The following is a 14199-nucleotide window of genomic DNA, read 5'->3' as shown; positions in this document are numbered from 1 at the left end:
CCATCATCTTGCGCTGGAATTTAATAAGGCTTATTTCATTAGCCTTATTTAATTTCATTACTATATTCATTAAACTGTATTGTGTGTAGCTATTTTCACTTCTATTTATCATATTAAAAGACTACAGTGATTATTTGTTCTTTCTGAAGTCCTTAGCTTTTGATATTTGTTTTTAGGGCAATCTTAATTCATTCTTCAAGAACGCTTTGCTTTTATTTTGAAAGCCATAGTTCCTATCTAAGTCGGTCTAATTTTCGACAACTCGACACCGAGTTCACTTGTGCGGAGTTTACGGACGGTTTTCATTTCCTCGTAGTGACGTCACGGGGCAGAGGACTGATCTGAGAACAAAGAGCGCCTGCGCGTAAGCAGCGCCGCCGCGGCACGGGTCCATCCGCATTTTTTACACATCGGCAAGAGGCTGACATGTGTGGGGGCGGGGCTAGACCATCAGCTGTTAGCGGGAATTCCCCCTCAGGAGTCATCTTACACTTGCAAACAGGAAAGGAAGGACTGGAGATTCCCTCTGATGTCAGCTTTGAATGATAAATGGCGACGACAGTGTAACTGATTCCGATGGGATATCTGTCAATACTGTAGCATAGAACACTCAGAGGCTACTGTAGTAAAATACAATGGAATGTCCGAGAAACACCATTTCTGCTCTTGTTTGTGCAGCTACAGCTATACGTTTATATATACAGTTATACTTACTTTCCACTAGATGGCAGTCTTATTCAAGAGCAATCTACTAATGTTCATGTTCAGGTTAGTTTAAAGCAGGGGTAAGCAACTCCAGACCTCGAGTGCCTGTGTCCTGCAGGTTTTCGAGTGTCCTTGATCCAACACAGCTGATTCAAATGGCTAAATTACCTCCTCAACATGTCTTGAAGTTCTCCAGAGGCCTGGGAATGAACTAATGATTTGATTTAGGTGTGTTGACACAGGGTGATGTCTAAAACCTGCACTTGAGGCCTGGAGTTGCCTACCCCTGGTTTAAAGCAATCAGAGATGGTCACTGTACTTACTGGAGGTTGAGCTTAGAACTGTATGGAAGACTGTTAAAGTGGTTATAGTTGAGGAACTGAAAGTGATTATTAATCTTTACTATGATCTTATTTATTTATTTTATTTTATTTTTTTAGAAAGAGGGGCAATAGATATTAATGAACATTTTAACAAATGTAAATATGCCAGATTATAGCCTTGGGCTAATTTCCATCTGCAGACCCTCTGGCAGGTTGGTGTTAAACACAAGTTAGTAAAAACATACAGAGACACTATTTACAGGTCATGTGACAAGGACAAAAACAGTGATCACATTATACTAGAACAAACAATGACAAGGAGAGTGGACACAGAGGACAGTATAGATAACAATAACAGAAACACATCAATTATATTGCACAAACCCCAGTATTGTACATGCCCTGACCATCGTGATATTGCGTTCACCCATTGCACTAACAGTTGTTTTCCTTTTTGTAATACACTAACTCTTTTCCCCGTCCAATATAAAACATGATTATTAAACATGATTACATGTTTGTGTGTCCCTCAGCCGCCCTTTTAAGTGACTCTTAAAGATGGGTAGACTTGTACTTTCCCTCACTGACAGTGGAAGACTATTCCAGAAGCTCACTCCCTGATATGACAGAGCATTCTGTGAAAAGGTGGTCCGCCTGAGTGCCAGTTCACAATCACCTCTAACAGTGGCTCGAGTCAGTCGAGACCCAGCAACACTGCTAGACTTTTGTTTAATAAAATCACTCATTGGTGGAGGCGCCAGACCATGTATAACTTTGTATATTAGACAGGCAGATTTAAATAATTTGAAATTAGTAAAATTTAAAAACTTGTATTTTTCTAAAATTTGACAATGGTGATATGAAAAAGGTTTTTTATCTAATATTTTCAATGCTCTTTTGTAGCATACTTCAATTGGCCCAATAGCAGCAGAGCTCATATAGGACCAACTTGTAATACAATATTCAATATGAGCCAGTATCATAGAATGCAGGAATGTAATCGCTGCTGTGTCTATTAATGATGTGCGGATATGTCTAAAGTTCTGTATATTAACATTTACAGTTTTCACTACTTTTTTAATGTGTTTTTTAAAGGATAATTTAGAGTCTAGTAGCACTCCCAAATACTTAAATTCCTCAACATTAATTAATTCTTGTGCACCCAAGCAGACTTTTACTGCAGCCACGGTTGTTTTAGGCTTACTAAAAAACATTGATACGGTCTTTTTAAAATTAAGGCACAAGCATGAGTCATTCAGCCATTTTTGTAAATCATGTAATGCCAGTGAAAGCTGATGGGCTGCATCATCAGCAGTTTTGGCTTGCATAAAAACTACCGTATGCTATCCTTAATAAAATATTTTAGGTATTGTGAAATGTAATCACATTATAGAGTCCTGGTGCATCCCTTATCTCAGGTAAAAAAAAAAAAAAAAAAAAAAAAAAAAAAAAAAAAAAAAAAAAAAAAAAAAAAAAAAAGAAGAAAAAAAGAGAGAGAATCCCTGGAGGATTTTCACCACAGAAATATTGTCTCCCTCGGGATTTCCCTTAATGCTTCAAAACTCCCAGTGATCCTTGTCCAGGAGCCACTGGACCCCACTGACCCACAATAGGTAGCCAAAATCAAAGATTTGTATTAAAGGTCTATCAGAAAGAATGTTGGGACTCACACAACATGACACACTAAGTTCCCAGAATAGCGCTTGAATAACCAAAAAGACCCACTGTACCCCCAGTGTGTTGTAAAACAAATTCGAGGTACCCTGGAACCCAGTGGAAACTTCAGCAGCACCCCCCTTTGGACCCATTCAAATTCTTCTCAGATGCTTTGATTTATCTTCCATGGAACTTCCTCCAGCCAAAACCTGGCTCCTGTGATACCATCTCCCACCACAGCGATTGTCCCTTTATAATCACGTTTAACGCCTTCACATGCCGAAAAGAAGAAGTCGATTCCTCAAGGAAGTATTCGTTTCATGAAGCGACGCGTTTTGTGAAGAACCTGGAGTATATTTGAATTAATAATCTTTTTGATCGAAAGAGTTTTATACATCATGTGGGTTATAATATTATGTCTGAGGTCAACAGGTTCAAAACCTCAGGTTCATCACCTTTTCATCAGGCAAAATACCACTTCAACGCATCGACCACCCCTCATTGAAACTCTAAATATCAAAGCAGCGCACGAGTCCTTGAAGGCATCACCATCGCTCTGTTTAAACCTCGCCTCCTCCAAGCAGGAGAACGGACAGAGCTGCAGGTTGGAGCGGTTAGTCTTTGCACATTCATATTAATCCGACTTTATTCTTTCCAAAAGTCTTCAGACGATTGAAGTTAGCTTGAGTTTGTGTTAATGCTCAAAAACTCTGTCTGAAAAATTATTTTCATTGTGATTTAGCATCATCAAGTGGTTGAGGTAAACACATGTGCATAACTTTTGCAAAATCAACCAGATTTGTTTACTTTCGGCCACTTGGCTGGGTCTCCTGGAAACACTTAGGAAAAAGGAAAGACTCATCAACGCAGACTTTAGGAGGTGCCAGATAAGATTTTGTACGCTTTTCGGGATGTTTCCCACGACTATCCTCCTCGCAACGCTCTGCGTTTTTGCGCATCTGGACACCTTTACGCGTGGCTGCCAGCTCCCCTCGGAATGGCGGCCGCTGAGCGAGGGCTGCCGGGCGGAACTTGCGGAGATCATCTTGTATGCCCGGGTCCTGGCAATCCACCGGGAGCCGGTGGGCGTTGGAGTGGGCAGTCTGTACAACTCCTTGCCCTTCGGGTTCGGATACGGGTACGAGGGCGCAGAGGAAGGGCTGCTGTACTCTGCAGAGGTGGAGCTGCTGTGTGACCAAGCCTGGGGCAGCATGCTGGAGGTACCCTCTGGATCCAGGCTCAACCTGACCGGGCTTGGTTACCTGTCCTGTCAGTCCCACACCGTGATGGAGAACTACTCCTATTTCTTTTTCCTCAGGTGAGGTAGAAAAAACGGTCACTTTTTATTTCAGAAAATTAATTTGATATATTTTTTTGGTTCTATTTTTTTTTTGCAAAAAAAATGAAACCAAACCAAACCAAAAAAATAACCCATAATTAAAAACTATTTCAGCTTTACCTGAATTTGTCAAATCTATTATTGTTGCCACATAAATGAAAGAGCACCTTTAAATTAACACTGTTTGTATGTAAATAATCAAAGTAGTAAAACAAATGAGTAAATACCACTTTGCAGGACTGCCACTTTTGGCTTTGGCCTTCATCAAGACTTTTTATTACTGTACACCTATCAGCTATAAATTGGAGTTATTAGCAAATGATCAGTTTATCAGCCACACAGATTATGACATCATGATGTATTTCTGTTCTCTATTCTGGCTGTTAAAGCAGACCTACTAGTTATTTTCTTATAGTATACAATACATTGGTGGATGTTCATATTGAAAATGGCCAAAGTTTAAAATAACAAGATCAGTAGATTTGCAAATAATTCCTCAGAACCAAATAGCCAGGGTTCAGAATGCTATTTCTAATAAATTTCTAACATAAATACTCATTATTTTAATTTGTGAATCATGCAAAGCTTCTCCGGTACAATCCAAGAACAAAAATATACTGGAAAGGAGCAGAGTGCATTCTTTTTAAATGCAGATTCAAATGTGCTGCTTACAGTTGTCCCCTTCATCTCCTCTGTAGGATGGATGAGAACTACAGCATCCGACCTCATGGGGTCAACTTCCAAGATGCCATCTTTGCTGACACGATTGAGAACAGACGCACGTTTTCCAGTCTGTTTCAGTTCTCCAACTGCACTCAGGGGAGCCAACCATTTCAGACTTTCAGCCCCGAGTGGGACATGCAGGAAGACAGCAGGGTAAGGCATCACTTAGTCATAGTTAGCCTGTTAAAGTGTTGTACATGAAGAAGAGAAACCAAATGTCTATGATTAAACTGACCATTGCAATCTATAATAAAAAGCTTCATTACCTTCTTAGAAATGTTGGTGGGGTTTTGCTGACACTGCAAACAAACACAAAACTATCTTGTTGTCACAGAGATAACAAATAGTCTATGGGATCATCAGGGAGCAAATGTGTTTTATTAAATTTGGATTTTTATTGCCTTTTATATATCCCTACCCCCCCAACAAAAAAAACCAAACAAACAAAAACCAAACCAAACAAAAACCAAACAAAAAAAAAAACAAAAAACAAAACGTAGAATTAAAAAAAAAAAAAAAAAACAACAACACCACAACCCCCCCCCACACACACACACACACACACAATGAATATGAGTCACAGTGAAATAAGTATTTGATCCCCAGCAACCCAGCTAGACATCTGACTCCCATGGGTGGGATTTCAAACAACCAATTAATGACACAGATTTCAGCTTGTTATTTGTATAAAGTACACCTGTCCAAAGAATCAGTTTCTTCCATTCCAACCTCTCCACCACTGTGAGCAAGAGCAAAGAGCTGTGAGAAGATGTCATTGAAACCAAACTCAAGCTCTCTTGCTTCACCTGCCATGTTTGTAGAAAAAATGCTGATTATCACCCAAAAAAAACACCATCCCCACAGTCATGCATGGAAGCGGAAATCATGCATTGGGGCTGTTTTTCTGCTAACGGTACATGATGGCTTAACATATATTAAGGGAAAATGGACAGGACCATGTACCAAAATCTTGGATGAGAAATCTCCTTCGCTCAGACAGAACACTGAAAATGGGTCATGGATGGGTCTTCAGGCATTACAATGACCTGAAACATACTGACAAAGCTACAAAGGAGTGGCTAAACTGGCTGGGCCACTTCATGACCTTAATGTGCATCTTCACACACTAAGGTCATGAAGTAGCCTAGCCAGTCTCCAGACCTCAGTCCTCTAAAAAATCTGTGGAAGGACTTGAAGCTTCGAGTTACTAAGCAACTGCCAAGAAATCTAAAGGGTTGGAGAGTTTCTGTAAAGAGGAGTGGTCCAAGATTCCTCCTGAGATGTGTGCAAACCTGACCTGACCAGCTACAGGAAACATCTTACTGCTGTGCTTGCCAGCAAGGGCTTCTCCACCAAGTAGTAAGTCATGGTTAGCTAAGGATCAAATACTTATTTAACTCACTGACATGTAACTCAAATTTTGCAACTTTTATGTCATGTGTTTTTGTTTGATATTTTGAATGCTTGTTTTGAACATAGCTAAAGGTTTGAAAATTATGTCACTGTATAAATAGTAGCTAATTCCCAAAATCACAGGCCTCAGATGGCTCTAAGGGCTCCATTCCCAACAGTTTTTTTCTAGACTTGGCTATGCATGATGTCATTGAGAGTACATATAGTCAACTTTGATTGGACGCAAACACAGGAGCACCACTCACACGATTCTTCTATTTACAAGGGGCAGCCAATCAGAAGCAAGTTTGCTTATAGAGCTGTTGACCTTAAAATGAAAGGAGCTATTAAAAAAAAAAAAAAAAAAAAAAAAAGCTTCTTAGAAGAATGAGCCTAGTCAGTCCCCTGTTTCAAATAGGCCAACTTTTTGTGGGGGTTTGCAGAAAATGTAAATAAACTCAAAACCATGTTGTTACCATGGTGATAACAGATTAAGGGTCCAGACAAACAGCAGTGTGCAGGGAACTGGAACAACTAACAATATTAGGGTGTTGTAGTTTCGGTAATGTTTGAGTCAGAAACTGGCAATGAATCAACCGCTGTAGCTGAACTATGTGTACGAGCAGAGGGAGATCTTGGTTTGTGTGTGTGGACACCTAATAATGAGCTGAGTTGTGAGTCCGTTGACAGGAATGTGGGAAAGAAAGATCAGTCAAACTACCCTCTGGCACTGCGCAGAGCTGAACACACAAATACCCACACAAAATGGATTGATTCTCAGAAGGATGACAAAAATGCCCACATGCACAAACACAAAAGAATCAATTGTACTGTTAATAAAGTTTTAATATGTGATTGGCCCGACGTAATCAGGTCCCAACCTGTTGTAGATCAAAGCAAACTGATGAGTCGAGGTCCTTCCAGGTTGCACCTCAGGCATATCGGATACTGTCCGTGCACCCTGGGGTCAAAGATCAAATAGCAGAGATCGACGACTTTGACACCACCAGCTTGAAAGCGTGTCAGTCTGCAGCTTTGATCTGTATCAGCATGAAGCAACATATCACGCTGACCTCGGACCAGAGATAGGCTGAAGCTTGTGATGGGAGCTTTGCTGCTGGGATTCAGACATTCATTATCACATCTGCTCTGACTGATTCAAGCTCGCACCTCAAACAAGACAGGACACGGCAGCTGGAGACAAATTTACGACACGTCTTTGCGTTTATTTTGAAAAGGTACAGCTAAGTGGTTGCTGAATAGTTTTTGTGACACACCAAAGAAGAGGCCCTCACTTTGGTGTTTTAATGATGATGAAGAGCACAGCAAACCTGGTGCCCTGTGGATGAAGGCAACATCACACCCTGGAAGAAAAAACATCCTTCAGGATGCTTCTTGAAGGGATAAAGATGATCAATTAAAACACAATTTATGGTGACACTTCACTCTTTGGCAAAGGTGACACTGATATGCACTTGATGTGCTCATTCGCTTCAAGTCTTCCTTCATATCATAACTGATTTTTTTTGTCTCAGTGTTTTGGGTGTGGGTTTTGTTTTCCTTGCATGATTTGGAAATAATGGAGATGAAAATAAGCACAATAGATCCCCTTTAAAGTCAGTGCGATTTACAGACAGCATCTCTATTACAATCATTTAATACATCCGGTGGACCGTGGAGCATTACGTGGATCTTTTTCATACACTTGTATCCATTTATTGCACTCGTTATCATCATCTTAACACTCTGAAGGATGTTGTGCCTCATTCCTGGCTGACTTTTTCTCTACTGCCTGCAGCATTCACAGCTGATTTACCTCTTCAGCTTTAAATAATCTCACAGCTAATTTAGCCACAGCATTATTTAAGAGCAAGAATTTAACTGTTAAAGGGCTGCAAAGTGTGGTGTTGTAGTGCCTTCTTTTCTGTTTCTGTTCTGGTTTAAACTACAGGATCTAGCCTCTGAATTAAGGGGTCATAGTTCAGGCAAAAAGGGGTTAAAGGTGCTGTTATTGTAGAGGAGGATTCACGTGCTCCTCTACAATAACCTTTAGGCAAGGCAGGACAAAACAGGTGTTTTGTTTGGGAATGTATATGGAGACGTAAAAAAAAAAAATGGGGAAAGAAATCTCTCTTTTTATCCTTCTTTAATCTAACAGCCAAGAACCAAGCCTATTAATACTTTTATTATCTAAAGTTAGCTTCCCTTCTTGCATCACTCTGTGCTTTCATCCTTCAGCTGCATTTAAAGACAAAAAAAAAAAAAAAAAAAAAAAAAAAATCCCTAAAATCAGAGCTGGGAGGAGGTTTGCTTCTGATTTCAGCTTTGTGGGAACCAGATGCCCCGCCAGAAGGATAGACAGGAGACTTCCTTCACTGCACTTTTCCTGCCAAAACCTTCAATTAGCTTTTGTTCAAAGGCTCATCTTATCAGTAGTGCTCAGAGCTGCTTTTACCACAAGCCAGGTCAGACACTCCTGTGGGTCTAATACAGATATAATACATACATATCATAGGAGTTCTTTGATAGGTCACAAGAAGGCAGGCAGATGGCTCGAACACTTCCTAATCACTTCCATATACAGCACATTTTTACTGTGTATGCATACAGAACTGGTTGATTGTACCCACGGTAAGGGAAGGCAGAATTTTGAACCCTCATGCAAACCCCTTTAACAAGTTTCCTGACTCTCATTAACATTTTATGTACGTGCTTACAGAGGGGTAAAAGGGAGTGCCTGTTTCACTCAAGAGTTAGACACTAAAGCTCATAAAAAATACATTATCAGACTGTGTTTTACAGAAATAAAGGAGAAAAGTGCAGAAGCCGAGGAGAAATGCCACCCTATGGAGCACCTCTTCACCACCTTTATTTCTTTTCTGCTCTCCGTCTCTTCTTTGTTCCTTTTGTCTCTTCATCACTTTTTCTTTCCATTTTCTAGCTTTCCCTTCCCACGCACGCACAGACAATATAAAATCTGCACAAGGAGAGGAGAAACCCTGGCTTGGCTCTTTAACGCCAGCAGTGGAGCTCTAAAGCCACTAACTGTGTGTAAAGGTGTCTGGCCATGTGTGTTGTCTGTGTAATTGTGTGGACTCCTGCTGAGATTCTACATAAAGTTAGGGAGAGAAATCAAAAAGTCTGCAGAAATGAATGAGGAGTCAGGTCAAGCTGGGCGCAAACAAAAACACCTCTAAATTCTTTCAAACATGATTACAGCCTTTGGGTTTTTTTGTGTTTTCTTTTCCACTTTTGCTTCCATATTTGACATTGTGTCTTTTTCTTTTACTCAAACAAATGAGTAAAAAAAAAAAAAAAAATTTACATAAATTCCTCAAGTTTGCTCCAGAGCAAAATGTTCTAAAAGCAAGTTTAGCATTGCTAGAACTGGACTGGATGGCCTGTGGTGTCACAGTGCAAAGCATTACAGTGACATTAAACTTGCTGTCATGAGGTTTGCATGGCTGATTTAATTTCTCTGACCTTCCTACATTTGCAGCAGTTATGAGTTATAAACCCCCAAAACCTACAGCCATACATGTTAAACACAGGACAAAGTCTGAGCACCACATTTTTTTTCCAAATTGTTTATCCAGAGTTACCAAACACCTTCACCTGCTTCACTGTTGCAAATATGTTACAGACAGAATGTTCAGCAAACGCAACTTCACAAAAAAAAAAAAAAAAAAAAAAAAATCATTATTGCGATGAAGACAGAGTCACTGACAGGTCAGACTTTTCAGTGATGACTGTGATCAGAGTAAGAACTACTTTGTTGCTTTCAGCTATTTGCAGAAGTCTTTCTTCAGAGTTTATTGCATACCTTCAGCATCAGACAGAAGCAGGGTAAGTCCATTAGTGTTTTGCAGCCCGGCAGCACTAATTACTCATGACAAAAGATCTAACACCGAGACGGGATCGATCAGAATCTAATGACAAACACCAGTGTGTCCTTCAGTCAAGTAAGCTCTCACACAGATTTAAAAATCTGATCCGTTCATTGAAGTTTACAAAAGCTTGCATGGATGCGTTCTAATAACGGCACATAAGATAATTATAAACCGAACTACCAAAATATATCCACCATGTTAAGAAATCTCTGACTTCATGTTATTTCCAGTCAGGCAATGTTTCATTATGACATCACTGTTAAGATGTGGTACCTGCACTGATGAGCCAAAATGTCAGACTGAATCAGAACAGACTGAAAGGTTTCAAGGACCTGAAGGGTCACATGTGACCCGACCTGAAGGAAACTGCAACATAGGGCGATCAGTCATTGTAGCCATTTTAGACCACAGTTGCTGTAAATGTTAATTGTTAAATAAATAGAGTTTTGAACAAACTAAGACGACATCCCCATAGTTTCTTGCCTCCCTTTACTGACTTTTGGATACTGAAGAACTTGAATGTTTCTGTGTTCTGTCTTTCTTCACTGTGGACCTTTGTGCATTCAGTTGTCGTCACATGTCCTCTAAATACTGTTTATACAGATGATGCTAAACAGCAGGCAGGTGTGACCCGGATGTTTTGACAGTTGGTGTGCGTTTGTGTGTCCGTGTGTGCTTGATGCATCCCACTGTGAAATTTCCTAAGAGAACTGAAAAGGCAAGGCTTCAAACTGTTTAGAAAAAAAAAAAATATGAATTTGACTTCAGTCTTACTGAATAGGAACAAATGCATGAAATATTTCTCTCCCTGGTGGATTGTATCCATGCAGAGGGATTTGGTTTTATTCACATGGGTTTCTACCTTTACGCTGATAAAAAGGTAAATGGAATTTTATTGCTTGCTTGCACTACAAACAACATGATCTTGTAGTCTGTGCATACAGTGCAGTATCACCATATGGCCGGGTAACATTGTCCTCGTGAGATTATCTTCATCAGTCTCAGTATGAACTATTTAGACTTTAAAATGAAGTTTAATGTAAAGGGTTTTTTTTTTGTTGTTTTATTTGGGTGTATTGTATTGCAAAACTAATTCCAAGAAAGGTAGTATGCCATATAAAATGTAAATACAAATAGACCTAAACGTCCAATAACTGGTCTTCTCTGTTCCCAGACTTTTATGGACCATTGTTAAAAGAAGAGGGAATGCCACACCTTGGTAAACATGACCACCCTCCTACTAATACCATTTCTGAGGAGGCTTACACTAAGAGGCTTCTTCAGTTTGTAGTCTTTAGTCTAAGCTAAGCACTAAGCTAAAGTCCCTCCAGTTTTAGCTAACAAACACAACAGTAATGTCTTCTCAGTATTTCTTTAACATAGTTTAAGACAATTTTTCAGCAATTGTTTTCCAAAACAAATGGCACTAAAACAAACTGCATTATATGCCAAAACCATACGAGTGTCCATTTTTGCGATCCTTGGTACCACAGTACAAAACAGCAAGCTAAAAGAACAGGGGCTTGGCCTTAACCTCGACTGTGGTCATCTGAGTATGTATGCAGAGTGAGACAAATAGTGAATGTACAGTACATACTTTTAGTTCACAATATTTTTGAGTTTGTATATGTTACTTGTGATAAAGTGCGCCCATAAACAGAGGAAACCAAACGATACATTCCCACTGGGACGTCAACAGCTGTCACCTTTGTGAACCCTGTCGGTTCAGGTCAGCTCTCTTCCATCAAGAACGTGCAACATTAGGGTCCCAGAAACATCAAAACATGTGACCCTTGCATAGGGATGAGAGGTCAATAGTACATTTATATTACACAGGTACCCAAACACACATGTGTTTTTGAAATGGGAGTAGAAGCCTATAGAAAAGTAAATAAGACTTCCTGCTTAGCATGTTAGGCTTGTTACAGGATAAACAACATGCACAGGAGAGAAAACACACACACACACACACGACATGTAGAGCTCCCACTCTACACATCTAGCTGACGAGATAGCAGCTGGAAGTCTACAACAGTTTGTCAGACACTTAAGACAACAAGCCTTCACGTATGCTAACTAACATCACTTTCTTTCCTCCTTACCCCCAGCTGCTGTGCTCCTCTGTGCAGGCTGCACTGTTTGAGGAGGAGGAACGAGGCCGGAAGCTGCAGGAGCGGTTGGCTGCAGCGGAAAGGAGGAACCGGCAGCTGAAGGAGCGAGTTCGCAAGGTGAAGCGTTCCTTGAGGAACGCCCGCAAAGCTGCACGCAAGGCTGAGCAGCAGGCACAGGAGCTGCAACAGAGGCTAAAAGCCTCAGAGAGAATGGCGGGACATCACCTCAACACTATAACACAGAAGGAGCCTCCACTCGGGGGTTACACAAGTGCAGCGATACGTCACAGGATGCAACTTTAAATCGTATAAGTACCACTCACCTGGACTGCAGAGTGGTTGTAGATCTGGAGAGACTGCTGGGCGGTCTCTCTGCAAGGGACGGAGAAGTGTCACTTATGAGTAAAAACACTTTAAAAGCAATACTCTTCACAGTTGTCTTGTAAATAAACTGCTATCCCTTTTCTTTCTACCTGGAACTCCTCTAATAAACTGTGGATAAGCGTGATTCCCACTTATCTGATAAAAATAAACAGTTTTCTGAATGAGAATCAAACATTTCTCTTTTCCCACTGATTCCTTCTTTGGTTGTTCAGCTCTGCTGCCTTCATGAGTGGATTAAGTGGCAGAGCTGTGCTCATCTCAAGATGTTGTCTTGCTCTGCTCTGACACTAAGAGCAGCTGTGAGCAATAGTAACAGCCACAGTGGGAGCTTATTGAGATGTGAAGGACAATTAGTTCTCTTTGCTTTTCAGCTGTTAATTAAAACACAGTTATGATTTTCACAAGGCACCACTTTTACCTCAGTGGAAAAAACCTGCACCAGGGAACTATTTAGGGATAGAGTTCAGTTGCTTTTAAGTTTCATGCCAGAATTCCAGATAGGCAAAGTTTCACAAGCTATAGGTGGTGTCAGCTTTACAATAAAGTCTATAACAAGGATTTTGGCCTCACAGTTTCTCTGGTATAAGATCTGCATTTGCAAATGCCAAATACTGAATAGTACATATAAAAGGATGCATGTAAATTAATAGTCAAATACAAGTTCTTTACCATTTGATCAACCAATCAATTAATGAAAGCCCTGCATTACACTGACATCCTGTCCAGGCTCAGCTATGGTAGCTGAGATAGGCTTCAGCTGATTCATGGAGGGCAATAATATATTCTCTAAATGTGGTAACAGTTACTTACATATTTTCTGATCATAATGAAAACATTAGGATCGTTTTGAAGTCAGGTAAACTTTTGAAATTGGGAGAGCAATTTTAAAAACAAAAGCAAAAAGTAAAGAACTACATATTTGGATACCAATTGGGTTTGAGGTCAGTCCTCATAAGATGACAGCTGATGGTTTCGAGAAGCACTTTGGCATTCAAAGCATGCTCAAAGTTCATTGATCAATACTACAATGACTACAAATAGACTACAGAGAGAAAGCGGACATTAAAAAACTTACAGTCCCAAAACTTTGTGTGCGTGCTGTTTTCACCTGCATAGGTATGCATACAGCACATTTTCAAAGCTGCTGCTTGAAAACAGCTCCTTGTTGCTTCTACACGCAGCTGCCAGTGATGCTGACGAGAACAATTAGACTGAAATGAAAAATTAGAATTGACGCCCGGAAAAATGAACTAACCGACACGCCAAAGATCAAAAATATATGATCACGGCTGAGTGACACAATAAGGTACAGCTCGTCCAATATCAGTAATGCGATGATGAAACAATTCTTGGATTTCTGAGAGAAGGCTCATTTATTTTTAATGCAAGTTAAAGTCTGTATACACAGCTAGCTTGTGAATATTTTTGTATGAATGATTTTTCTGTATATAAAATTTTAGTTTGTTGAACTTCAGAGTGGAAGTTTGAAGGAGAGAAAAAAAAAAAAAAAAAATCTAGGTCACTAGAGTACAAACAACAAATCCCAGCATGAGCAAGCACACACAAACGGTGTGCTAGTTAAGCTCTGCAGTGATACACAGAGAGTGTAAAGAGAGGTTAAGGGTAGAGGAGACACTGTATGTGTGTCTGGTCCATCAAGTGACTGGAATGTGTTT

The 14199-nt window shown here is 40.1% G+C and overlaps 1 protein-coding gene across 1 annotated transcript; it reads left to right on the top strand.

Annotated features, from left to right (window-relative positions):
* Positions 1–2966: 2966 nt before the first annotated feature.
* On the top strand, positions 2967–12695 carry ccdc3a (coiled-coil domain containing 3a). Its single transcript, XM_080887736.1, has 3 exons — positions 2967–4002; positions 4722–4899; positions 12137–12695. The coding sequence occupies exons 1-3, from the start codon at positions 3596–3598 to the stop codon at positions 12440–12442; spliced, it is 891 nt and encodes a 296-aa protein (XP_080743862.1). The 5' UTR covers positions 2967–3595; the 3' UTR covers positions 12443–12695.
* Positions 12696–14199: the final 1504 nt, after the last annotated feature.

The sequence above is a fragment of the Rhamphochromis sp. 'chilingali' genome, assembly GCF_963969265.1.
Source record: "Rhamphochromis sp. 'chilingali' genome assembly, chromosome: 7".
NCBI lineage: Eukaryota > Metazoa > Chordata > Actinopteri > Cichliformes > Cichlidae > Rhamphochromis > Rhamphochromis sp. 'chilingali'.
The sequence above is the reverse complement of the archived record's forward strand: the minus strand, read 5'-3'. Positions and strand labels throughout refer to the sequence as shown.

Excerpts from the sequence above, each read along its gene's own strand:
- ccdc3a (XM_080887736.1), top strand. The coding sequence starts at position 3,596 with ATGTTTCCCACGACTATCCTCCTCGCAACGCTCTGCGTTTTTGCGCAT. Across the intron at positions 4,003-4,721 it reads TCCTATTTCTTTTTCCTCAG|GATGGATGAGAACTACAGCA; the intron begins GTGAGGTAGAAA and ends TCTCCTCTGTAG. Across the intron at positions 4,900-12,136 it reads ACATGCAGGAAGACAGCAGG|CTGCTGTGCTCCTCTGTGCA; the intron begins GTAAGGCATCAC and ends CCTTACCCCCAG.